We start from the raw sequence: 25,506 nt of genomic DNA, 5'->3' as shown, positions 1-25,506 counted from the left end.
GAAAAAGCTACTTCAATTTCGTTGCCCGTTGCCTTTTTACGTGAACCGATATAGACGAGAGTTTCCAATTGTTCCTTTATGATAGAAGATAATAGACGAAGTTGAAGTTCAAGCAAGCAAATGAATTAGTTCACCAATTTATTAGGAGTACTAGTTAATAAATTAAGTACTTACTACACTTCTATTTGGTGGTTAGGCATGATTAGTAAAAAAATATTTTAGTCCATTATTCTAAATTGAGATATCTGTAATTTTTATTTTTCAGATTGTATTTAATTAAGATGACTATTGTTTTTATTTTTTATATATTAATACTTAGTTTTTGCAATTTAACATGATTATATCATAAATTGTACACTAATTTTTTATATTGGTTATATGACTTTCTTATTTAAATGATGTAATATTAAAAACAATTTATGAATTATTATTTAAAAAATTTCATCGTCCTACATTTTTAATAAACTAGTACTATTACTTAATATTCATGTCAAAATTTTAAACAAAGTCATGAGCAATAGATTATTTTAGAAAAACCTATCGTTAGGGAAAAAAATCATAAATATCAAAAGTTTGGTAATTTCCAAAAACCTCAAAGCTGACGAGAAATTTTAGAAAACCTTGAAAGCCCATATATTTACAGATAAATTGCCTTTTTTTAATCAGACAATGTTGTTTTAGTATTCGCCGCTTTTTGACACGAGGACACTTCCAACTAACATGTTCGATCAATTCAAAGAACAATTGTTTGGAGGAAATAAATCAAAGTTCATGTATTTAGATTAAAAAATAAAAAATAATGAAGTTTGTGTGTTTACATACAAATAATCATTTTAATAATTACAAACTAGGTATTGTTTCAATAAAAAACTTTATAGTACTAATGAATAAAAGTAAGTTATTGTTGTTATGATCGAAATTAACTTGTGAATAAGAGTTTTTGTTTTTGTGAAAAATAGTATTCCTTCCATTCCGGCCTAAATGAAATGCACTGGTTTTAACGCAAAAATCTAGGTAGTGATGGTGTTAAGTAAATTAAATTATTAAGACTGAACTACATAAAAGGGCCATAACTTTTCGCTGTATAACATCAGAGACCCCTAACATTTAAAAATCTCACCAAAGTGATCTAACAAAATATGTAATCACAAAACGTGTATATTTTGCCATTTTTCGGACGAAAATGCCCAAATGGGCTGAAGGGCAGTTTAGACTTTTTACGTACTACACCTGCACCCTATACCTGCACATAGTCTGCATGTGCAGGGGCTGTCTTGTCAAATAGAATAGTAATCATAATTCCATTCTCCTATTTTCTTTCTTCTTTCCCTCTCTCACCGTTTCATTTTCGTCTTTCATTTTAGTCTGCTTTCATATTTCCCTCTCTAACATAATAGGCGATTATATTTTGTTCGGCATCTGGTTCGGCATCTGTTCGTCATCTGGAAATTAGGGGGTTTGCATCTGGATTTCGCTGAATTTATGGTATACACAAGGGTTTAGGCGATTTCAACTGGAATTTTATTTTGCAATCAGTGGTTGATTTTTTGGTTGTAGGGTTACTGTCGGGCATCTGAAAAACTAATTTGCAATTCTTGGTCGAATTTAATGGTTGTAGGGTTACAGTCGGGGCATGTGGAATATTTTGCTATTCTTGGTTGAAGTTTACAGGTGGACGGAAATTTTAGTTTTTGTACTATGTGCTATCTTTTGGGCGAAATTGAATTCTTGCATTGTTGAATTGAATTTTGTACTGTCGAATTGAATTCAGGTCGTGTTGCAATGTCTTCTTCTTCTTCTCAATCTTTCGGCTCAAGCTTCAATTGGAATTGGCCTCGTCCCGAAATTGTGAAATGTAATCACGATCTTGAGGTTGAGCTTGTGACATCTAGGACGGCTGCTAACCCGGGTAGACGTTACTATCGCTGCCCAATATGGAAGGTTAAAACCATGTATTTTGGTCGTTTTCCATTAATTTTGTTGGCATAAAGATTAATGAGAAAGTGTTATGCAGGAAGATGATTGCAAATTTTTTTTGATGGGTTGATGCGTGTCTATCCCTAAGCCAAGACAGTTACTTTCAGAGAGTGAAACTTGAGCGAGACCAATTCGAATATGAACTTCGAGCCAAATCGGTACTTGAAGGTGTTCTGCACGAGAAATTGCACATGAAAACTGTGGAGTTTGAAGCCTTGAAGTTACAACTGGGCATGAAAACAGTGTTACGCATTGGCGCTAACAATTGGTAAAACGGCAAAAACTCTCTGACGGTTAAAAATCACAATCTTGTTCTTATGTATTGTAATTTTTCTACTGTTATAACACAACTATGTCGTGTTCACTCCGTCGTTATCTTCTGATGTTGACTGATTACGCTTTGCAAAGCTTTGTTTAATCTATGCCTAAAATCACGAATGAGGTTACTCAACTATGACTCAAATCACGAACGAGGTTACTCAACTATGACTAAAATCACAAACCATGTACACAAATGAATACAAACCGACCAAGTACTCTATCAAATTTCCGGCATTTGATTGACCACGTTTTGTCTTCGTCTATGCCTGAAATCATGAATGAAGTTACCCAACTATTACTAAAATCACAAACCATGTACAGAAATGAATACAAACCGACGAAGTACTCTTTCAAATGCGTGATGATGATTGTTTTCTCTATGCCTGAAATCACGAATGAAGTTACCCAACTATGACTGAAATCACATACTCAAATGAATACAAACTGACGAAGTCCTCTATCAAATTTCCGGCATTTGATTGACCACGTTTTGTCTTCATCTATGCCTGGAATCACGAATGAAGTTACCCAACTATGACTGAAATCACAAACCATGTACATAAATGAATACAAACCGACGAAGTACTCTTTCAAATGCCTGATGATGATTGTTTTCTCTATGCCTGAAATCACGAATGAAGTTACCCAACTATGACTGAAATCACATACTATGTAAAAAAGGATACAAACCGACGAAGTACTCTATCAAATACCACCAAAATATGTCATGATATCATTTCCACCAAAATACTAGAGTAATTTGTTACAAACTAGTCTGTAACATACATAACATACATATCATATCATCACTGCCACCAAAATATAAAAACTCGTAGTTAGCATACACATCATATCAACACTGCCACTTTAAATTGTTCACCCATCCCAACCAAACACAAAGTTTTAAGATTAAGTCAGGGCCCGTCAATCTTGATCACCGCGGCGGCCGCATCTCTGAGGCTGAGTCCTGGTCCAAGTGTTTGGTCCCGGATTCGAAATATTAGGTTACATCAATTAATAGTATAGTAAGTATATATGAGAAAGCAAAGTGTACAATTAGAGAATATAGTTGTAGATGTTTATTGTAGTACCTCGTGGCATCAACAATTATTTGACGATTCAGGCAAAGTACTCTCATCCCGTTCACGCGACCCGTTGTGCTGCGAAGTTTCCCCAACCTGAGAACGGGCATCTGTCCGAGGATCATTGCAGCATGTCCTCATATTATGACCTTCTTGACCGCACCGACGACATTTCATCACAACGGTCCGACGCAATGACTCACCTCCGTCCGCATGAAGACGAATCTGGGGCTCCTCACGTCTCCGTTTCTTCGGCCTACCACGCTGTCGCTTTGACCTCGAGGGCGCCAGTTCCACCGCACCATCAGAAGTAGTTTTGAGCCAATTGTCCACCCCATTGATGGGGTAAAGGACATTCTCGTACAGCATGATCATTGTTGACTTCAAATAATATCGGGAAACGAAGCGCGTCACGTCGTCGCCATTCTTGTTGATTGTTGCGATAGCATGCGTGCACGAGATTCCGGTTAGCTGCCACAATATGCAGGAGCATGTAAAATCGCGCATGTTGACAACATATTGGCCAGACGGCCCCAGTTACTTGGTACGAAGACTGTCCGTTCCATGTAGCCCTCCACGATGAAGCCCTCGCGTACCACTTGTCAACAAGCTCCTTGATAACAGGAGGGACTGCGTGATCGTGGCTTTTGATCCACTGGCCTCTGATCTGAATTCTTTCCATTTGACTTGTTCGAATGTCCTCCAACATGCTGATAATTGCTTTCTCTCGAGCCAATGCAATCTTCGAATTGAATGTCTCACAAATGTTGTTGAGGAGCACATCACAACAAGTGTGTGGAGAGAAAAATTCCTTGACCCACTTTTCTTCGGGAGCAACTCCAGAAAGCCACTGATGTGCTTGGGGATACTCGGTATGCAAAGCATCCATCTTGTCCACATAATGTTTGAGGGTGGTACTCGAGGCAATCTCCCACAACCTGTCTTTGAAATTTTCTCCAACAAATCTCTTCTTGAAATTGTTGTATATGTGCTGAACACAAAAGCGATGCGAATTCCTCAGCAATCAACTTTGCAAGCCCCTGATGCAACACAACAAAACATTACCACAAAATCACAGTTCCAGTACATAATGTATTGATCAAATCACAGATAAAATAAAATCACATACCACGTACATTATGTAATATTGAAATCACAGCGATCGTACCTTTTGTTGGTCAGACATAAACACATATCGTGGCCCATTTGCATTCAAGTTTAGGTCATCAGACAAGTACTCCACGAACCACTTCCACTGGACATAACTCTCGGCTTCAGTCACAGCCCAAGCAATCGGCCACCAGCCATTGTTGGGATCAATCCCCATTACTGTCATGAGCTGTCCTCTGTACATCCCTCGCAAGAAACAAGCGTCGAAGAAGATAATTGGCCGGCATAACTGCATCCATCCCTTTTTCAATGGTCCAAGGCAGCAGTAGAACCTCAGGAATCTCGGACCCACGGTGCCAGTATCCCTCATATTCTCATAATGTATATGAATGCTGGAATCAGGGTGCGTCCGCTCCAATTCGGCTTTGTAGTAGAACAAGTTTCTGTATTGGGTTGCCGCAGAGCCGAATATGCCGTCCAGTGCGTGCTCTCTGGCCCGATATACCTTCATCCTACCTATCTTCAGGCCAAAATCTTCATTGACACACTGCCGTATAGCTGCAAGTGGAATGTGAGGGTTGGCTTTGATCTTCTCCATATAACGCTCACCTAGCCACTTTGCCGTCAGCCACTTCGAATCCAACACCTGAGAGCATGTGTGCGCGGATCGCGTTGCATATTCATCACAACGTAATCATGACCGTTGTGTATTTCGTGCTTCCTCAAGTACACATACCACTCACACCCTTGCCCTTTACAAATCGCACGAAGTTTGTCGCCGTCATTTCTTTTCACGTGCATCCGCCTTCTGGTCATTATTGCGTACTGCCTCAACACGTCATAGAAGAAATCTCTATGCTTAAAAACATCACCAGGCTTCCACAACGGAAGCTCATTACTCTCGAGCTTGAACGGGGTAAACTTTATGTCGCTCTTCTTCAAACCCTCCAAACCCTCCAAATCCTCGAGGTCATCACAATCTTGTAGCTCGTCCACAACTTCTTCCTCGAAAAGTGGGTTGTCTGTCATGTTCCTCTTGTCCACATAAGGCGAATACTTCCTCCGCCGTTTTATCCCCTGACCCCCCTGACCCCGGCTGGGCTTCGCCTTCACCCGGCTGGTCTGCATTCTCTGGCTACTGTCTCGCCCGTTGTTGTTGGAAAATGGATTCGTAATATGAGGTGAAAAGCTGCTCATCTCGGCACATGTGTGCCAACGAGATAAAATGGTCCATCTCATCATCAGTCGGCGGTCCCTCGTTATGTAGATGGCAGCCGTCCGGAACGTACTCAAACGATGGAATGTATACCCCCTCTTGAGGTTGTACTCCCGGACCATCATGTACTTCCGGAATACCTTGTACTTCGGGTCCAGCTTGCACTTCCGGTCCACCATGCACTTCAGGCCCATCAAGCACTACCTGTCCAGCTTGCTCCACGTCATGTTCAAGTCCGGACATTAGCAATTCATCCGGAATCTCCTCTATAATGGGAACTTCCGACTGCAGTTGACATTGAGGTTCGGCTGAAAAATCTAGGGTCGGGTTGTACACACTATCGTTAACATGCTGAACATCTTCACTATGAATAGATTGCCCCATCTGATTTAACATAAAATCACAAATGAACACCATACATACAAGCATAAATCACAACTCTATTACAAAGGTGGGCACTAACCTCTGCCACGTTATCAGGGTCTACAATTGCTTCATCTTCATGCTGCCCAGTCTGACCAATAGATGAATCACATATGAATACCAAACATAAACAACAAATCACAAACATATTCCACAGTGGTGTACTAACCTCTGCATGGTCTATAACTGCTTCAACCTCAACCTCAACCTCAGGTTGTTTAACGTGTTCACCATTGCTACCTTGTTCATATCCATCTTCTACCTCAACCTCATCTCCATCTTCGCATTCATGGACATCTCCTTGTCCAATAACTCCATCGACTGCATCATTCTTTTCAACCTCCACCACAACAACTTCTGCTTGGTATGCACTACATGATGCAAATGCATCCATCAAATTCTTACGTGCTGCCTCCTCTTCCCTCTTCCATTCGTGACGTTTGTCTTCTAAACTTTTGGTCAAAAACTCTTCAAACTCGACATCCCTAGGGTACCACTCAAGCATCAGTAATGGTGCCGATGGTTTCCTCTGCTCCTCGTGCTGATGTTTCTTCCTTTTCGATTTACTCTTACTCTTCGACACAATTGGGTCCGGTTCGTCAAGCTCTTCAATGACCACAGTGGGTTTTTTACAAGCGTTCACAAATTTTAGAAACTCATCCATTTCTTCCTTTCGCTTCTTGAGCAAGGCAGCCGCCTCTGTCATTTCCACGAGATAAATGTGAACAAGCTTTGTGCTAGTAACCACGACTTCGAGAAAAGGGGCCAGATGTGGATCGTCCGTAATGGGCAGCAATGGATCTCCTATGTCCACGCCCATACAACCATAACTGTACATTGGATGAACGTAATAGAACTCACAGATGGTTTTCCTATTGTACCCCAACCGCAACACCATTGCGGAAAGATCTAAGAGCTCGAATTGGCGAATCCAACAATAGTCGAAGAATGTCAATTGCCCCCAACATACTTCTTCTGTCCATTGATTTCGAAGATTGACAATGAAAAGCGACGGAAAACATTCCGACATGGTCCCCTGTTAGGGTTTGTATAGAATTAGAAAACTTCCAAATTTAAACCAACAAATTTCACATATAAAGTCCTAATTTCCCAAACGCGACATCAAAACAATTTCACAAAACAACCAATTTTCGGAGCCCTAAATCACAGTCAAAATAGCTTGCTTGGAATTTTAAATTTGAACTTACTATATTCGTCTTCCAGAACAAAGAAATCCAGCTGAGGACCGCGAATGCTCCACGTTTCTGGGTCTACGTCGATTATCTCCGGTCGAGCCCTTCTACCGTATCTAGGTGATGCCGTAGGTGATGGTGATGAAGACGATGACGTTGGCGGCTTCTTTTTGCCCCTTGAAGAACTACGGGCGGAACTTCGTCTCCGTTTTGGAGGCATTGATGAAAATGGCGTGAAAGACATCGGCGTTTTCCGAGAATTAGTAGAAAATTGTGGTGAGATAGTGTTATTCCAGACGAAAATGATGAAGTGAAAGTGGATTGGAGGGAAAAATGAAAGAGCATCAACCGCATAATTGTTTTGGCGAAATGGCAAAATACTGGAAATTACAATGCAGGTCCGAGCGTGGGAAAATAATAGGGGACAAGACCCATGCTTTGCTGTCACATCAACTTTTCGCCATCCCATCAACACTGCATGCAGCAGTGGCAGACATACAAAAGGGCGATTTTGCCCTTCCAAGCCCTGAGGGTGTTATGGTCTGAAAAAACACGTTTTGTGATTACATATTTTGTTAAATCCATTTGGTGGGATTTTTAAATGTTAGGGGTCTCTGCTGTTTCACAACGAAAAGTTAGGGCCTTTTGTGCAGTTCACTCAATTATTAAAGGTATGTTTGAATTGATAGATAGACACATTTAAATTGCATTTAATGGTCTTATCTAGTATGACCCGTTTCTCGGTCTTATCTAGTGTGACCCGTTTCTCTTATATATCTCAACAGATTGATGTTAATTGGGCTTTACTCCCTATAATACGTGTGTAGTACGATTTAGTAGCGACAATAATGGGCCAGAATTAAATTAAGAAGCCCCATTTAAATAATTAAAATTCCATTTTATAGCCCAACATTTCCGATTCCCCTTTCCCAGCGCTGCGCGTGTGAGAACTTGCCAATGTTTATTGTGAAAATTTGCGAATATGATGGATTTGGTATTGGTAAAATAAATAGGTTTCATAAACCCTGAATAACCCTCTCTTTCGGCCGCTCCTCTCCTCTCTCTCCGCTGTCTTTCTCGCAACTCTGAGGACTGATAGCTCTTTATCGAGAATTATTTTCCTCTATTTGGCGGATTGCTGAGGAATGGCGCCGCCTGCGAAGAAATTTAACTCGAAACCTAGCTCGGAAAGACCTTGTGGCCGCCCCATTGCTTCGTCACAGTTGCCTCTTCAGCTCGAAGACGATGCTCCCGACTTCCCAAGAGGTTCTTCTCACTTTTTACCCTCTCCGTGGTGCATGCTCATTGAGAATTATTGATGGTTATCCGGTGCATTGCTTTCAAAATCGAAGTGTGGCATATACTAGATTTTTCTGTTTGCTTATAGGGAATGCATGAGTAAGTTGCTAAATGTAATAAAATTGCCAGCATAACTTTGATTGAAAACGAAAGATAATTGGAATGCTTTTGTGAGGTTCCTTCATGTAGTTAGACACACATATGTAGTTAGCAATTGAATGAGATGGACTGTGGAAAACATAAAGCAGGAAAAATATAGAATGGAGAATAAAGCACAATACAGGTGTTGGAACTTGACACTTGGAGGCAGAGCTAGACGAGGACATTTATGTTTGTACTTGGCTACTCTTCCTTACAGAAATAAAAATATCATTAGGTTACTTACTTACAACCTTTGGGCGATTTACAACTGATATAATCCGAAAACTTCAATCGATGACATAATGGAAAACTTGAAAGAAGGAAAAATTGCCTATCTGGTAATTCATTATACTTAATGGTTTGTTAGTAATAATGTTGAATTTGGATGTGACACTATCATTATTTTATTTGTTTTCTAATGTTTGAAAATGTAGCTAACCGGTTGATTAGTGTTAAGAAATTATTTTTGGTGGTTGGATACTGGCTATCTACTGCTTCATATTCTCAAGAAAATGCATGTTGTTGACAGCCAAGAGATCATGGATATTGAGTTTGTGGAATCATGAATAAATGTCTCTATGTTATATGCAGAGTTGATAACAACTGAGTATCATCTCTTTCCTAGTCCAATTACATTTTTATGTCATGTTGCATGTAATTTGATAGGCGATGGTGAAATAGAATACTACTAGTTGAATCCCCGGTTGTATATTGTATGCTTCATATTGAATATGAAGTTTAATTGATATTCTATAATAGTCTTGTGTGTTTGTGAGGTTGTCATTTATTTATGTTATCTGATATCATCTTGGCGAGACCTATTGGTATGTTAAATAACTGGAAATTTTATTTCTACATTTTATGGTTGTGGCAATAAGGTAATTAGGTATGGTCAGAATGAGGTACATCCGTACATACAGGGTGTATGCTGGAATATAGTTTGGGAGAGCTAAAGTCCGAAATGCTCGGCAAAATACCTAATTATAAGGTTTTAAAAGAAAAAAATCAGAGGAGGGTGCTGCTCTCCCCCAGCTAACCCCCAATCCACCCCTGTGTTTATATGCTACTGTTTCCATTTCGAATTTGTTTCAAGATAATTGAAAATGAAAATAGAAGGTCTCTTTTAACACATCTCAATTTGTATCAGTATTATTTGACATGTTAATTAAAGAGTGAGGATTATGCCAATTCCATTGTACTCCCTTGTTAATGTATGCTATTTAAACTTTCTCATTTTTAATCATATTTTGTGAGTTAGGAGGGGGGACTTTACTTAGTAGGGAAGAGAGAAATGAGGCTAGGGAAGGAGTGGAGAAGGACTTTGAGACAGAGATTAGAGTCCTAAAGAAAAGAAAGAAGGAAAAAAGGGTGCAACATAAGGATAATTCGACAGAGGATGATCTAGGGTTGCTATTTGGAGATGGAATTACAGGGAAATTGCCAAGGTTTGCTAATAAAATCACTTTAAAGGTATGCTCTTGTTTGCTTTATTCCTCATTTTTCTTACATTATTTAATGCACTGGGGTGGGGTATTATCTGCTCTGTTTTGATGCCTCTACTAATGCAATGAAGAGTTAGTGTATGAGCACATTCATTAAAAAGTTATTGCACTTGGTGGCATTCAATTTGCAAAAAAGCACTTTTGTCTTGTTAAATTTTATCTAAAAATCCCCAGAAAATTTTAGATGCTCATGTTGCTTTTACTTTGATACGAAGATAATCTTTGTAAGTTGTTTGAAGTGACTAATTTTCTGGAAATTATTCTTGGTCTTCTATAGCTAGGTAGAACAGGACACAAATTGTGGTCAAACATGATTTGGAAATTTAATGTGACATCTTCAACTTATCTGTTCATACATTTTTGTGTTAGCCCAATTTATTTATCAAAAAGCACATGATTGTTCCCGGTTGACTTCCACCAGTAATGATTATTTTGGAGGTCCAACTACCTATATCCATATATGTAGTTCTTGTTTCGCTAATGCATATTTATTATGTAGTATTTCGCAGTTTCTATCTTTTAGTTCCGCTGGCAACTTAATCTTTGCAGAATATTGGAGGCCAACTTGATTGATCATTGAGAATGATAATTCATATTTTCTTACATACTGTATTTCTTATTGAGTAATGTTAATTTGTATACCACGGTGATTTTCCTTTATCCGGGGATAAAATTATAGTATTACTTCCTTATGTATTTCAGAATGTGTCATCGGGAATGAAACTATGGGGCGTAATTGCTGAAGTTAATGAGAAAGATATCATAGTTAGCCTTCCTGGAGGCTTGAGGGGACTGGTTCGTGCATGTGATGCATTTGATCCCATTTCCAGTGATGAAGTCAATGGGGTATTTTCTCCTTCCACTAATATTTCTAAAGAAGAGATATCAGCTAATGAGATGATGAATTTTGCTAATTACTCATTCTTTTTCTAATATATTTGACTCTATTCCATATGGCAGGATGTGGATAATAGCTTCCTTTCTCGAATTTACCAGAAAGGGCAGCTTGTATCTTGTGTGGTTTTGCAAGTGGATGATGATAAGAAAGAATTAGCAAAGAGAAAGATCTGGCTTTCTCTGCGCCTATCTGTATTGCACAAAAGCTTAAATCTGGACTCTATTCAAGAAGGAATGGTAACCCATCGAACTGCTATTTTAGCTTGAAAAAGTTTCATATGGTTGTTTTTTGCTGTCCATGATGGTATATATTTTTGAATGTACACTAGTTTTACATTATATGACTTCCTGTACTGTTACTAGCCCTGCTCATCGTAAGTTGCATGATAAAAGGAATGAACTCTAAACCGGCAGTTTAGATTCCGATTTCTTTTTCATATTATGTATGCAGTTTTTTTTAAAATCTGTCAAGTGTAAGTGAGTCTTTTGTTTTCACCTTTTGATACTAATAGTTGTATATTGTTATCTAAATTCTGTCTTAAGTATTGCAGCTTTTTGCGTGACAAACTTTTACATGTTTTTTTATGCAGGTGCTAAGTGCATATGTGAAGAGCATAGAGGATCATGGTTTTATGCTTCACTTTGGGTTGCCCGCTTTTGCTGGATTTATGCCAAAGAAAAATCAATCTGGTAATCCAATAGTCTACCCTGCTTCTACAGTTTGTTTACAAGCAGACTTAGCTTTAGGGTAGATGGCATTCGAGCTCCGTTTATATTGAGCAATTTGAGGGGAATATGTAATTGCCTTGGTAATAGCTTATCCATCTCCATTCTTTGTAAATCTGGTTAGGTTAGGTCAGTACTCAGTACCATCACCTATTAGCTTTAAGTATTTGGTCAGTTACAACTTGTTAATTTGATTTAGTGCGGGGCTGTGGGTTACCTTGATTATTGTTTCGTGCAACTAATTAGATAATATCTTGTAGCATACTGGAGGTGATGTTAATTTATCCTTTACTAGACGCTTCATATCCTATATCTGTTTACGCTGCAGAGGGAAGAAACATTAATGTAGGCATAGGGCAGCTTTTACAAGGGATTGTTAAAAGTGTGGACAGATCTCGAAAGGTAGTCCATATGAGTTCCGATATGGATGTGGTATCAAAATATGTGGTACGTATATTCTATTGCCATTCTATTCCTTTGTTTCCTAAAATACCATCCTTTTAATCAACAAACATATGTGCAGACCAAAGAGCTTAAGGGTATTTCAATCGATCTTCTTGTTCCTGGCATGATGGTTAATGCTCGTGTGCAATCAACTCTCGAAAACGGCATTTTGCTATCCTTTCTTACATACTTCACTGGAACTGTATGTCAACATCTTTGTTGTTTTTACCAAAATAGTATCTTTTATATCTTTTATATGATTTGTCTTTGATCATGTACAGGTTGATATATTTAATCTAGACAAAACTTTTCCATCTTCAAAATGGAAGAATGATTATGCTAAAAATATTAAGGTAATGCTGTTATCCATTTTTTGGGGATCAAACTGTGATCTTCTTTTAGCTGTTTAGCATGAACTTATGCCAATACCACCTGGGTGGTACAAAGATTTTTTAATTTGTCAAAGTGGTTCTGACTTCTAATTTTCCATATCATGATTGTGATCTCTTGTGATTGTTCTGTAGTTTAATGCTCGCATCTTGTTTATCGACCCTTCAACTAGAGCTGTTGGTTTGACATTGAGTCCTCAGCTTGTCAGTAATAAAGCTTCAACATCTGTAAGTTTGTTCATGCTACTAGTGCTGCATTCTTTGTACTTCCTTTATAGTTTGTTGAAGTACAAATTTCTGCTTTCTAATAAGTGTTAGAATTGTGGTGAAATCTGTGTGTGTGAGCAAGAATTGATAGAACAAGAATGAATGCGAAGAACGAAAGGAATGTTATTTCGTCGAGAAAGATAAGCTGAAAGATTACAATTAAATTGGGAAAAACTAACTGTTTAACAAACTAAACAACTCTATTTAAAACTAATAGGATCAACAGCTAGTTTAGATCCAACGGTTCAGATTAAATCCCCAAACTAAGACCTCATCTAACGGTCACTGAAACTCCGAAGCTCAAGTAAGCTTCTTCCTTCTTTCTTCTGTCCTTGCACATGATACGGCTGAGTTATCATCTCACACTAAGTAACAATTCCTTCCTCGTTTGAAAATATTTGTTATGCAGCTAGTTAAGGTTGGAGACATTTTTGAACAATGCAAAGTAGTCAGGGTTGATAAAGGGTCAGGCCTTCTTCTTGAAGTTCCTACTGAACCATTTCCGACCCCTGCTTATGTCAATGTAAGTTCATCACAATATACTTCTTATGCCTGTTAACTTTATGGTTGTGAACTTGTCTTGTTATTACTGATCTATGCGAATTTCAGGTAAATGATGTAGCTGATAAGGAAGTTAAATTGGATAAGATCTTTAAGGAAGGTAGCTCTGCCCGTGCCAGGATACTGGGATATAGGCACTTGGAAGGGCTTGCAACTGCTACTCTAAAGGTTGTTTGGCTCCATATTTTAATAATTATCCTTTGTACTTTTTACAGTTCAAAATAGGATTATAGAAAATATTGCGTTAAGCAATAACAATATCTCATTTGAGATTAGTGGAGACAGCTAAGCTGGCAGGTGTTTTGTTGACATGTACTTTCAGAACAACCTCTTGTTCACTATCCAGCAAATTTTTCTTCTTGGGTACACAACTCGAGGGAAATGTTACAAAGTAAAGATTTGGGACGGATGGCAAAATATTTTCACTTATCTGTTTGATGTTTACTTCATTTTTGCAATTTGCAACATTATTTTCTTATCCCTTTATTTTTTCTTCAAACAGACTAGTGCATTTGAAGGCTCAGTTTTCACTCACTCTGATGTGAAGCCGGGAATGGTTGTAAAAGCTAAAGTTATTGCAATCGACAGTTTTGGTGCTATTGTTCAACTTGCTAGTGGTGTGAAAGCACTATGTCTAGGGTTTAGTGGTGTGAAAGCACTATGTCCCCTCCGCCATATGTCAGAGTTTGAGATTACAAAGCCCAGGAAGAAGTTTGAGGTTGTTAATCTTGTCCCATGTATGAGAGCCATTGTTGCATTTTTTGTGGAGCAGATGGTCCTTTGGATGCTTTTTTGGAATTTTAATTATCTTCCTTGTATATTCATTTTCAGGTGGGAACGGAGTTAGTTTTTCGTGTTCTCGGTTGCAAGTCCAAGAGAATAACAGTTACACACAAGAAAACTCTTGTACGTCCTTCCCAGCGTATATTTTTCTGCTACTACCTTTTAGCCTATTGTATGTTCAGAGATATGCCACTTTTTGTGATTTAACCTTTGTGTGAAGTACTGAAGCTTGATGCTATTTTCAGCAAATGGATTAGTTTTCAAGTTTTGTGTGAAAAGAGCAGCATGTTTAAATTCTAGCACCATGTTGTTACTGAGCAGTTCTGATTTGGGAAGTAACAATTGGATCATTATTTCAGTTTGCTATGAGGATCTATGTTGAAATGATTAATTACGATTCCATGCATTAGATAGAGTAGAGTATGATTGCTTGATGCAAATTGTAGCTATTAAAATGCATCTGTAGTTTTTTATATGTTAGTGAGAAAGTTGTGCTATCAGATCTTTATTATTTCTTGCTGTCTCACTTCCCCAATTCTTTTGTACTGGGATCATTTAGGTGAAATCGAAGCTTGAGATCCTTAGTTCTTATGCGGATGGGAGTGATGGGTTAGTCACTCATGGGTGGATTACAAAGATCGAGAAGCATGGATGCTTCGTTCGGTTCTACAACGGGGTTCAAGGATTTGCTCCTAGGTTAGTCTCAGAGCATTTGAGGAATTTTTGTCATGGATGTTTTGATTTTATTAGTATTGTAGTATTGTTAACTAATTTAATGTTTTGTTTGATTATTTTACTTTAGCTGAACTTTGAGCTTCTGTTTTTACAGATCTGAACTTGGTTTGGGTCCTGGCAGTGACATACATTCTATGTATCATGTCGAACAAGTTGTCAAATGTAGAGTTGTCAAGTGCCTTCCTGCCTCGCACCGGATAAATCTCAGTTTCAACATCACACCCACAAGGTTTGTTGTCAATTATATTTGCATAAAAACTGTCCATGAATCGTGAATTGTGTAATGTTATATTTGCTAGCTTCCTATGTTCCTTACATGCTTATCATGGATGAATTCACCTGAAGAATGTTAAATTTGGCAGGGGATCTGAGGGTGAACTAATCAAACCAGGCAGTTTAGTCTCTGGAGTTGTTGAGAGTGTAGCAACCAAAACAATAGTAGTGGCTGTCCATGAATCAAGTCGCATGAAAGGCACCATAGTTCTTGAACATTTGGCAGACCACCATGGTAGTGTAGAATTCTTGATTACTTTTCAAATTAACTCTATGTTCTGCTACGCCCCATACTTCTGAAGGTCCAATGATTTTTTAATCCTTTCTTTAACTTTAACAGGTCTTGCCACTTTGTTGATTTCTGTTATGAAGCCAGGATACCATTTTGATAAACTCTTGGTTCTTGGTAATCTCATCATTGTTCTTTTTTCACCTATTAATTGATTCGTCTTAGACTTACTTTCTTGTGTTATGCTTGTCATAGTACACATAATTTTTTGAGGGGTGGGGGTGGAAGCAGCATATAGGATGTGGTACAGGTCGTATGGGTGCAATTTGAGTAATTAATGTCAATAATTTACCTTATGAAGATAGATTGATTGGATACCTGCAAGTGGTTTGTTAGTATAAAGATAGCCTAAGAGCTGAGGTTTTTGATGGTTGAGCTTTTATATTTTGTATGTAATATTGCAGATGTTGAAGGAAACAATCTGATACTCACAGCAAAGAATTCACTGGTTAACTCAATCGAGCAGCTTCCTGCTGAAATTAGCCAAATTAGCTGTCATTCTGTGGTTCATGTAAGAATGTTTGTGTCTTTATTGTGTTACTTCAATATTCAAGATGAACACCTTCCATACCAACATGTAGAGGATTGACTTGATAAACGTTTCCTTTTGGTTCATGTTCATCTGCTCCCAGGGTTACATATGCAATATAATTGACGCTGGTTGCTTTGTTCGCTTTATGGGACGTTTAACTGGATTTGCTCCCAAAAGCAAGGTATATACAAATAATTACTCCCTCCGTCCCAAGATATTAGACTCATTTCTTTTGGCACAAGAATTTAGGAGGTGTTGTTTAGTGGTGTAAGTGGAGTTGGTAATAAAGTAGATTTTTACCATAAATAGAAATGGCTCAAGTATGCTGGGACACCCCAAAGTGGTATACGAGTCTAATATCTTGGGACGGAGGGAGTATCATTTTTTGTTAATATTTTGTGTGTGACTGCTAGTTTGATGTTTGATATATTGTTTGTGTTTCTACTTTCTGGGATGTTTTACAGGTTACTGATGACAGGAGATCAGATCTTTCTGAAGTCTTCTTTGTTGGGCAGTCTGTACGAAGCAACATTGTGGATGTAGGCACAACATCTAGATTTAGTTTGTAAATGGAAAAATTCAGGAGATTGTCTTCTAATCGTTCTTTCAAATCTATTTTCAGATTTCCAGTGATACGGGTAGAATAACACTATCACTGAAGCAGTCTTTGTGCTCTTCAACTGATGCATCTTTCATACAAGAATACTTTCTTTTGGAAGAGAAGGTAACACCTGAAATTTTGTTAATCGCTGACTAACCCTCTGAAGCACAGTGCGAGAAGAGCCACAAGCCATTTATTTAGCCTTCTGTCAAAATGAAAGCACTAGGATAGAGAATTCCGTTATATGATTAGTAATATCTTCAATTTTTGTTTGTCTGGAATACATATTCTTGTTGTGATAGAATTACTTATCTTATTAAATAAATGTTGTAAGCTTTCACCTTGCAAGTAATTTCCTTTTCCATTGTCAATTTTGGCCAACAGTCCATCTATTTTGGTTCTATTGCTATTTGTTGCACATATTTATGTTACACAGCTGTATTTTGGTCAGATTTCGGAGCTACAAGTATCAGACTCTCAGGGCCTTCCGCTGAAATGGACCAATGGATTCTGTATTAGCAGTGTCATTGAAGGAAAAGTACATGAAATTAAAGATTTTGGTGTTGTTATCAGCTTCCAGGAATATAGTGATGTCTTTGGCTTTATCTCACATTATCACTGTAAGTCACTGGCCTAAAATTCATAATATCTTTATTCTTGTTGAAAATTGATTTTCAGGATATTATCCTTTGCAGTGGCTGAAACCACCTTGGAAAAGCACTCTGTTGTTCGAGCTGCAGTTCTTGATGTTTCCAGGGTTGAACGCCTTGTAGATCTATCATTAAAGCCAGAGCTCATAAATAAAACAAAGGAAGAGAGTTCTGCTTCAAAAACGCTTAAAAAGGTCTGTCTCCAAGGAAAAAGTATATTTTTTTAAGATCAATAATGGTTTTATACCCCCGTGGTGACTCGAACCCCTGATCTATTGACTGGAGGAGAAGCGTCTTACCAACTAAGTTGCGCCTTATCATTGGAAAAAGTGTAGTAGTTGTTGCCAATTTTTTTTTGAATTGTTCCTGTTTAATTAAATGTCAGCTGTTTTGTGTGGGTTATGAAACCAGTACTCTTCTTCCTTCCCATTCCACGTACTTCATTAGTATGTTATTGTTTGTAGAAGCGCAAAAGAGAATCCCATAAGGAGTTGGAGGATAATCAAGTGGTTAATGCAATTGTTGAGATTGTAAAGGAAAATTATTTGGTAAGCAATGTTTTGTTTTATATTGTTCATTTGGTTTTGATACTTACTTAAGGATGTGTTAAACGTTTCCCCCTCTTTCTCTGAACAGGTTCTCTCTTTTCCAGCATATAATTACTCGATAGGTTATGCATCATTGACAGATTACAATACCCAGAGATTTCCGACTACACAGTTTTCCCACGGACAGAGGTAATGGCCAAATGCTCTTCTAAAGCAATGCTCATACTTTTAGTGAAATCGAGTTAAGAAAAGCGTGCTTTTTACATCATTGTCTTTAATAGGTAACTTCTTACTTCAGATAGCATGTGAGCTCCAATGCTCATGTTTTTTTGTGTTCTTTTTCTTTTTTATTGTCTAGATTAGAGTACTTTATTTAGGAGTACTAAAATAACCTAATCAAAACTGTTGGTTTCTCAATTATGAGGATAGTTGTGTTAATTTGTGTTGAAAATCATGGTACAAACCGTGTACACCAATTGCTATCACACCTTTAAGGTATGGGTGGAAGTTACCTAGATAAACATGTGAATTGAAGATGTATCCCTTGCCTTTCGATATCCCACTGTTCTTAGTGCATTAAAGTGTACAAAATTGGTCGAGAGTATTAAATGATTACTATTTCATTATAGTATACAAAAAAGTCTCCATTCAAGTATATACAATGGATCTAGTGAGATTAATTCTAATATCCTATGTATCCAGTTTTTTTATCAATGAAAGTAAATGTAGCATTTGTTGAAACTTTTGATTGCTTGGATCCCAGGCCAAGGGAATAGTGCTGAATCTCTTGAGCTTTTATAGGATGAAGCTGATGATAATCCAGAAACAGTTCATTGAACTGAAGAACATGTTCTGTAAATTCTCTACTCATAAATTTGACCTGTTATTTTTTTTGCTACTTTCGGGTGCAGTGTCACGGCCACTGTAATGGCTCTTCCAGGTCCGACAACTGGAGGGAGATTGCTACTGCTTCTCAAGTCCTTGAGTGATGGCATGGAGACATCCAGTTCTAAGCGTGCAAAGAAGTCTAGTTATGATGTTGGATCTCTTGTTCAAGCAGAGGTTGGTATAGTGTCATTATTCTGAATTGGGAACCATATGGTTGCAGATTTACTAGTGGGTCTGAGCTATATTTTGGCAATCTTTGGTTTTGTTCTTCAACTGACTTGAATGCCGCCTTTGATTTACAGATTTCTGAAACAAAGCCGCTTGAACTTCGAGTAAAATTTGGTTCTGGATTTAATGGAAGAATACATATAACTGAGGTTGGAAATCCTTCAGTCGCTTATTGTCAAGAATAGGAGTCACTGTGATTTTCTATTGGAAAGTCTGGAAATCATGATTTTGAATGGATTTTGCAGGCAACGGATGATAACTCTGATGAAAGTCCCTTCAGTGAATACAGAGTTGGTCAAAAACTGACTGCAAGGATAGTTTCGAAGGGTAATAGGACAGAGAGTAGTAGGGGATATCATGGATGGGATTTGTCAGTTAAGCCATCTTTACTTAAAGGTAAGGGACATCATCTGATCTAATGTTCACATTTAGCATGCTTAGAATAGTTCTTTTTGTACAGTGGTAAGACATCAGTACTGTTTCTTAAGATGGCAAATTACCAGCAGCCATGCATATTGTTTGATTTCCATTTATTCATATTTCTTCCTTTTATTTTGCGGTAAACGTGAGTAAATTGCATTTGTTATACAGGAGATACTGAAATGAGTAAATCATTATCTTCTGAAGACATAAACTATTCCTACGGACAACGTGTTTATGGTTTTGTGTATAAGATCGACCCTGAGTGGGCCTGGCTGACTGTTTCTAGAGAGTTTATGGCGCAGCTGTATATTCTTGACTCTTCAAGTGAACCCTGTGAACTTGTGGATTTCCAGAAGAGATTTTATGTGGGCAAAGCTGTTTCAGGATTCGTAATAAATGTGAATAAGGAGAAGAAGTTACTTCGTGTAGCCTTGCGTGCACCACCTGCTTCTGGGAAACTCAAAGAAGCTGATTCTGATCGTCATTCATTATGTCAGTTAGTTCAAGGAAGTGTTGTAGGTGGCAGGATTTCTAAAATCCTTCCTGGTGTTGGAGGATTGCTGGTCCAAATTGATCAGCACCATTACGGCAAAGTTCATTTTACTGAACTGACTGATGCATGGGTCTCAAATCCACTTTCTGGTTATCAGGAAGGACAATTTGTGAAATGTAGGGTCTTGGAAATTAACCATGCTTTCAAGGGGAGTGTCCATGTTGACTTATCCCTCCGATCAGCACAAGATGCTTCAGGGTAAGACATTTTACCTAGATGATTTGTGAGTTGTAGCTGTTTTGAAGTGCTATTTATATGCTTGCTTTTTGGCATCATAGAATTTATAATTCCCCGCGCATTTCAATTTCTACGCATTCTGCTGATAACCCTTTGGGGAATATGGGAAAATCTCAATTTCAAGTTTTATCATTTGCAGGCATACTTCTACTCGACGTGTGGACACAATAACAGACTTTCATCCTGATATGGCAGTACATGTACTATATCAATTCTCCAACAATTGATTATTGATTATTCATATACTTATGAAGTTCTTGCCATGTCAAGTTCGAATATATTGAACTGTGTCCTAATGTACATGAATATATTAGTTATTTACTGCATTCCGGTATGCTGCAGGGTTATGTTAAAAATGTGTCCAAAAAAGGATGTTTTATTATGCTTTCACGGAATATTGATGCCAGAATCCTCATTTCAAATTTGTCAGACGACTTTATTGAAAATCCTGAGAAGGATTTCTCAATTGGACAACTTGTGACTGGGAAGTAAGTATAATCTTAATGGAACATCTTTCTGTTTATGCCAGTATGCCACATTGACACATCTTCTGCAGGGTACTTTCGGTGGAGCCATTATCAAAGCGTGCTGAAGTTACCCTTCGGACTTCAAGTGCTGTCGACGCTCCAAAGTCCAATGCTAATCACTTAAACCAAATTATGGTGGGAGATATTATCAATGGAAAAGTCAAGCGGGTTGAGTCTTATGGGCTGTTTATATCCATAGATCAGACAAATGTTGTAAGTGAATTGGTTTCCTTTGATATTCCTGCTTCCAACTCTCAGTTCCTATGCCTGATTATATATTTTTAATTATCATTCTTGTAAAATTTCTTATGTTATACTTTCACCTAGGTTGGTCTGTGCCATGTTTCAGAGCTTTCTGATGATCATGTCGATGATCTACCAGCAAAGTTTAAAGCAGGAGAGATAGTGACAGCAAAAGTTCTGAAGGTTACTCCTCTAGTTATCAAGTTTCCTGTAACTTACTTGCTCACTTCAGTATCTTTCAAAATGTAAAAGCATTGTGCCTTATTGTCCAAGAGAAATCGAGTTTCCTTGACATCACTCTTTGTTGATAACTTGATATCTATTCTTACATTTCCTACCTTTTCTTATAGGTGGATAAAGAGAGAAATCGAGTTTCCTTGGGAATGAAGAACTCATATATAGCAGGCGAGGGAGGTTCTACGACACCTTCAAGGCAAAGCATTGATGTTACCGTTGGCATGAATGGTTCGGTTACAACATCTGAGCCATCACTATCCCAGAGCAGCTCAGAGGACATGGAAAATGGATCTGATGCTGATCATATACCTCTACTAGCTGATGCAGAATCCAGGGCTCTTGTGCCACCACTTGAGGTCCAACTGGATGATATAGAAAGCTTAGATATTCAAGGTGATATTAGTGAAAGTGTAGTGGATGTTACAGATGGCAATGAAGAGAAAACCGATAAGAAAACAAAAAAGAGAGCTAGAGAAGAAAGGTATTGGAGCTCTACAAGAATGTTGCTCTAATTCTGTTTAAATTTGGATTAATACTTTTACTTATGCTTTATGATGGTTGCCTTATAGCATTGGAGTTTGACTTTCTGATGCTTCTTTTGTGAAGGGAACGAGAAATAAGAGCTGCTGAAGAGAGGCTTCTAGAAAAAGATATCCCGAGGAGTGCCGAAGAATTTGAGAAACTTATTCGGAGTTCTCCAAATAGCAGCTTTATATGGATAAAGTATATGGCATTTAAGCTCTCTTTGGCAGATATTGAGAAGGCACGGTCAATTGCTGAAAGGTATAGTTGGCATTTTTTATTTGAGGTGCATGAGAACAATTTCTCCTAGCATGAAGAGCGTCTCTAGCCTGTGTGTGTGTTTGTGATGAACTCATGATATGCAATTGCTGTTTTAGGGCATTGAGAACAATAAATATCCGAGAAGAGTCCGAGAAGCTGAATATCTGGGTTGCTTACTTCAACTTAGAAAATGAGTACGGCAATCCTCCAGAGGTAATAGTCTTTAAAACATTTCGCGCTTTAAAATGTTGAAGATTTCTTTTGCATTTTGACCATTTTTAGATGACATTTCGATTAGTAGCGTCTTAATTCCAATTATCCTTTATCAGGAGGCTGTTCAAAAAATATTTGAGAGAGCATTGCAGTACTGTGACCCAAAAAAGGTGAATCTAGCGCTTCTAGGCATGTATGAGAGAACGGAACAACTTAAATTGGCTGATGATCTTCTTAACAAGATGAGTAGAAAGTTCAAGCATTCGTGCAAGGTATAGAGTAATTCTTGTTAAAAATATCCATTGACATAGCCATTTGAACTGTAGTAAGTAAGCATATTGTGGTATTCAGGTGTGGTTGAGAAAGATTCAGTCTCTTGTGAAGAAAAATGGTGATGGGGTTCAGTCGGTGGTGGAACGGGGTCTGAAGAGCCTCCCCCGTCACAAGCACATAAAATTCATAACGCAGACGGCCATCCTAGAGTTCAAATGTGGGGTTCCAGACAGAGGAAGATCCTTGTTTGAGAAGATGCTGAGGGAGTATCCCAAGAGAACAGATTTATGGAGCGTGTACCTCGATCAAGTAACACTCTCTTCCAACTAATCTCCAAGAGATTAAGACATTATTGGATTTGGTTGTAACATGCATACATGTGGTTTTGTTGAATGAACAGGAGATCCGGGTTGGTGATACAGATTTGATCCGTGCACTATTTGAGAGAGCAATAAGTTTGAGCCTTCCCCCAAAGAAGATGAAGGTAGACTGAGCTTCCACTTGTAACGACTTAATCAGATTCAAATAGAAACCTCTTATTTGTGAGAAGCTTGCACTGAACTTGTACATTGCAATTTGCAATATTTGCTGAGTGCAATCTACAATGCAAGCGTTTTTACGAACAAGATGTATTCATTTGAATCATTTCCTTTATTATAAGTATAAATGCATGTATATGATGGATCTACACACACTATAATCTAACAACAATAACAATGGCTGTGCAGTTCTTGTTCAACAAGTATCTCCAGTACGAGAAGTCCACCGGTGACGAACAATACGTTGAATCTGTCAAGGCCAAGGCTATGGAATATGTAGCCACTCTTGATTGAACATTACTTTTGCTTTTCCGACGCAGTTTTGTAGTAGTATCTTATATTTTGTGTTAGAATCACATGACGAGGCACACAGCTCTGAAACTTGAAATGTTGTATTTTTCTGCCAATTTTGTAGTACTACATTTATCAAATATATTCGAGTTCGAATTTCTAAAATTCTTCGATCCAGATTGAATGAGCTCACCGAAAAAGTAGTCTGTTAAATACATAGACAAATACTACCTCCTTGCATGAAAAATGTCTTTTTTCCTTCTGTCTCCCTCTAAGACTATCTTTTGTGAATGGGGTAGTATAACAATACACAGAATGTTTTTTCGTTGCGTCTCCCTCTAAGACCATTTTTTTGTTCTCTCCCTCGAATTTTAGTGGGAATGTACAATAAATTAAAGATGGAGTACTATTAACTAGTGATGCTGAAATTGGACCGGTGGATACCATCCACTACGCGTCCTGCGCCGGGCTCGCGTCTCGTCCCGGAGGGACGGGTCCTCCGCGGGACGCGTTGCAGCGACCATCCCGTCCCTAGCCTGCGCCCGTCTCGTCCCGTAGCCCGTCTCGTCGAGACACGGGACGCGCTGGCCCGCCACGCGTCAGCGACACGTGTCTCGTCCCCATGCGTGCGTGACGCCCACTCGCTGGCCCGCGAGTGGGCGTCGTCACTGATGACGCAATAAATCGTTTTTTTTAAATTCGACTTTTAATAAATTAAAAAAAATTCAAACGGTAATATTACCGTTAAATTTTTATTTTCGTTTTTTTTTAATTTTTTTAATATATTTTACTCTATAAATAATCATATTTCATACTCATTTCAAACACAAGCACACATCTATTCCTCTCAAATCCTCTCTATCACTCCAATTTCCATCTTCAATCAACTCAAACAAATGGATCCTTTTGAGCAAATGCGTCAATTAATGGAACAATCACTCGAAGAAGATCGACGACGAGAGGCGGAGGAAGCCGCGCCACCCCCACGACGCTCCCGGAAGTACATCAATCGGAACCGGGAGGAAGCCGCCGCACGGTTAGTACGCGACTACTTCTGCGATAACCCGATTTGGGGAGATACCTACTTCCGTCGCCGTTTTCGCATGCGGAAACCGCTATTTCTCCACATAGCGAATACTTTGGCGGCCAGGGAAGAGTTCTTCCGAGAAGGGTTCGACGCGGTCGGCCGTCCCAGCCACACGACGCTGCAGAAATGTACTGCAGCCATCCGACAGCTTGCGACTGGACAAACGACCGACATATTCGACGAATACCTGCACATCGGAGACACCACTGGGCGCATGTGCTTGCTCAACTTCTGCAGAGGAGTCCGGGCAGCCTTCAGTGACGAATTTCTCCGGAGGCCAACCACGGAGGATTGTCAGTTCCTCCTCAACCTGCACGAACAAGTGCACGGATTCCCCGGGATGCTTGGCAGTGTCGATTGCATGCACTGGCAATGGAAGAATTGCCCGGTGACTTGGAGGGGGTCCTACACGAGCGGCCACAAAGGCACCCACCCAACCGTTGTACTCGAGGCCGTTGCCGACTACCGGCTTTGGATCTGGCACGCGTACTTCGGGGTTCCTGGCTCGAACAACGACGTAAACGTGCTCCAACAGTCCGACCTCTTTACCGAAGTTTTGGATGGTAAAGCGCCGGCCATCAACTTCGTCGCCAACAACCGGCGGTATAAAATGGGGTACTATCTCGCCGACGACATCTACCCGAAGTGGCCGACCTTCGTGAAGACGTGCGGCAGGCCTGCGAACCCAAAGCAGGCTCTTTTTGCACAGAAGCAGGAGGCTGCGCGCAAGGATATGGAGAGGGCGTTCGGGGTTCTCCAAGCGCGCTTCAACATCATCAAAGCCCCGACTCGTTCGTGGTTCATGGAGAGCATGGTCGACATCATGTATACGTGCATAATCTTGCACAACATGATTGTCCGAGACGAAGGACCCGATGCGGGAAATTGGTTCGACCCCGAATCCCCCGAAAGCTCAACCGCAAGTAGTCCGCCGCGAAGTGGAGCGCATCCGTCTATACAAGAACGGTTGGCTATTCGGGCAAGGACACGCGACTCTAGCGCCCACACCCAACTCCAAGAGGATC

The 25,506-nt window shown here is 39.1% G+C and overlaps 2 protein-coding genes across 3 annotated transcripts; one reads left to right on the top strand and one right to left on the bottom strand.

The window, feature by feature from the left end:
- Positions 1–2,558: 2,558 nt before the first annotated feature.
- On the bottom strand, positions 2,559–5,088 carry LOC121749238. Its single transcript, XM_042143826.1, has 5 exons — positions 4,549–5,088; positions 3,922–4,371; positions 3,584–3,851; positions 2,611–2,681; positions 2,559–2,564 (listed from the first exon to the last, which is right to left on the bottom strand). The coding sequence occupies exons 1-5, from the start codon at positions 5,086–5,088 to the stop codon at positions 2,559–2,561; spliced, it is 1,335 nt and encodes a 444-aa protein (XP_041999760.1).
- A 3,229-nt stretch (positions 5,089–8,317) lies between these two features.
- LOC121747786 (rRNA biogenesis protein RRP5-like) lies at positions 8,318–23,559 on the top strand. Of its 2 annotated transcripts, none has more exons than XM_042141903.1 (40): positions 8,318–8,588; positions 10,021–10,232; positions 10,967–11,110; positions 11,225–11,398; positions 11,752–11,851; positions 12,237–12,334; positions 12,411–12,533; positions 12,613–12,684; positions 12,856–12,948; positions 13,397–13,510; positions 13,597–13,716; positions 14,051–14,266; positions 14,380–14,454; positions 14,891–15,027; positions 15,161–15,295; positions 15,429–15,574; positions 15,680–15,745; positions 16,033–16,139; positions 16,261–16,341; positions 16,625–16,699; positions 16,783–16,884; positions 17,213–17,381; positions 17,457–17,605; positions 17,876–17,959; positions 18,048–18,148; positions 18,871–19,021; positions 19,150–19,224; positions 19,321–19,471; positions 19,667–20,249; positions 20,428–20,488; positions 20,631–20,776; positions 20,845–21,028; positions 21,143–21,241; positions 21,409–21,776; positions 21,902–22,078; positions 22,195–22,291; positions 22,408–22,563; positions 22,643–22,873; positions 22,965–23,048; positions 23,293–23,559. In XM_042141903.1, exons 1-40 carry the CDS (start codon positions 8,468–8,470, stop codon positions 23,395–23,397), a joined length of 5,682 nt encoding a protein of 1,893 aa, XP_041997837.1. In that variant the 5' UTR covers positions 8,318–8,467; the 3' UTR covers positions 23,398–23,559. The 2 variants fall into 2 exon arrangements, with proteins under 2 accessions (XP_041997837.1, XP_041997836.1); XM_042141902.1 differs by having other exon boundaries at positions 12,216–12,334.
- Positions 23,560–25,506: the final 1,947 nt, after the last annotated feature.

This window comes from Salvia splendens, chromosome 9 (genome assembly GCF_004379255.2).
Source record: "Salvia splendens isolate huo1 chromosome 9, SspV2, whole genome shotgun sequence".
Classification (NCBI taxonomy): domain Eukaryota; kingdom Viridiplantae; phylum Streptophyta; class Magnoliopsida; order Lamiales; family Lamiaceae; genus Salvia; species Salvia splendens.
This window is presented reverse-complemented; position numbering and strand designations above follow the sequence as displayed.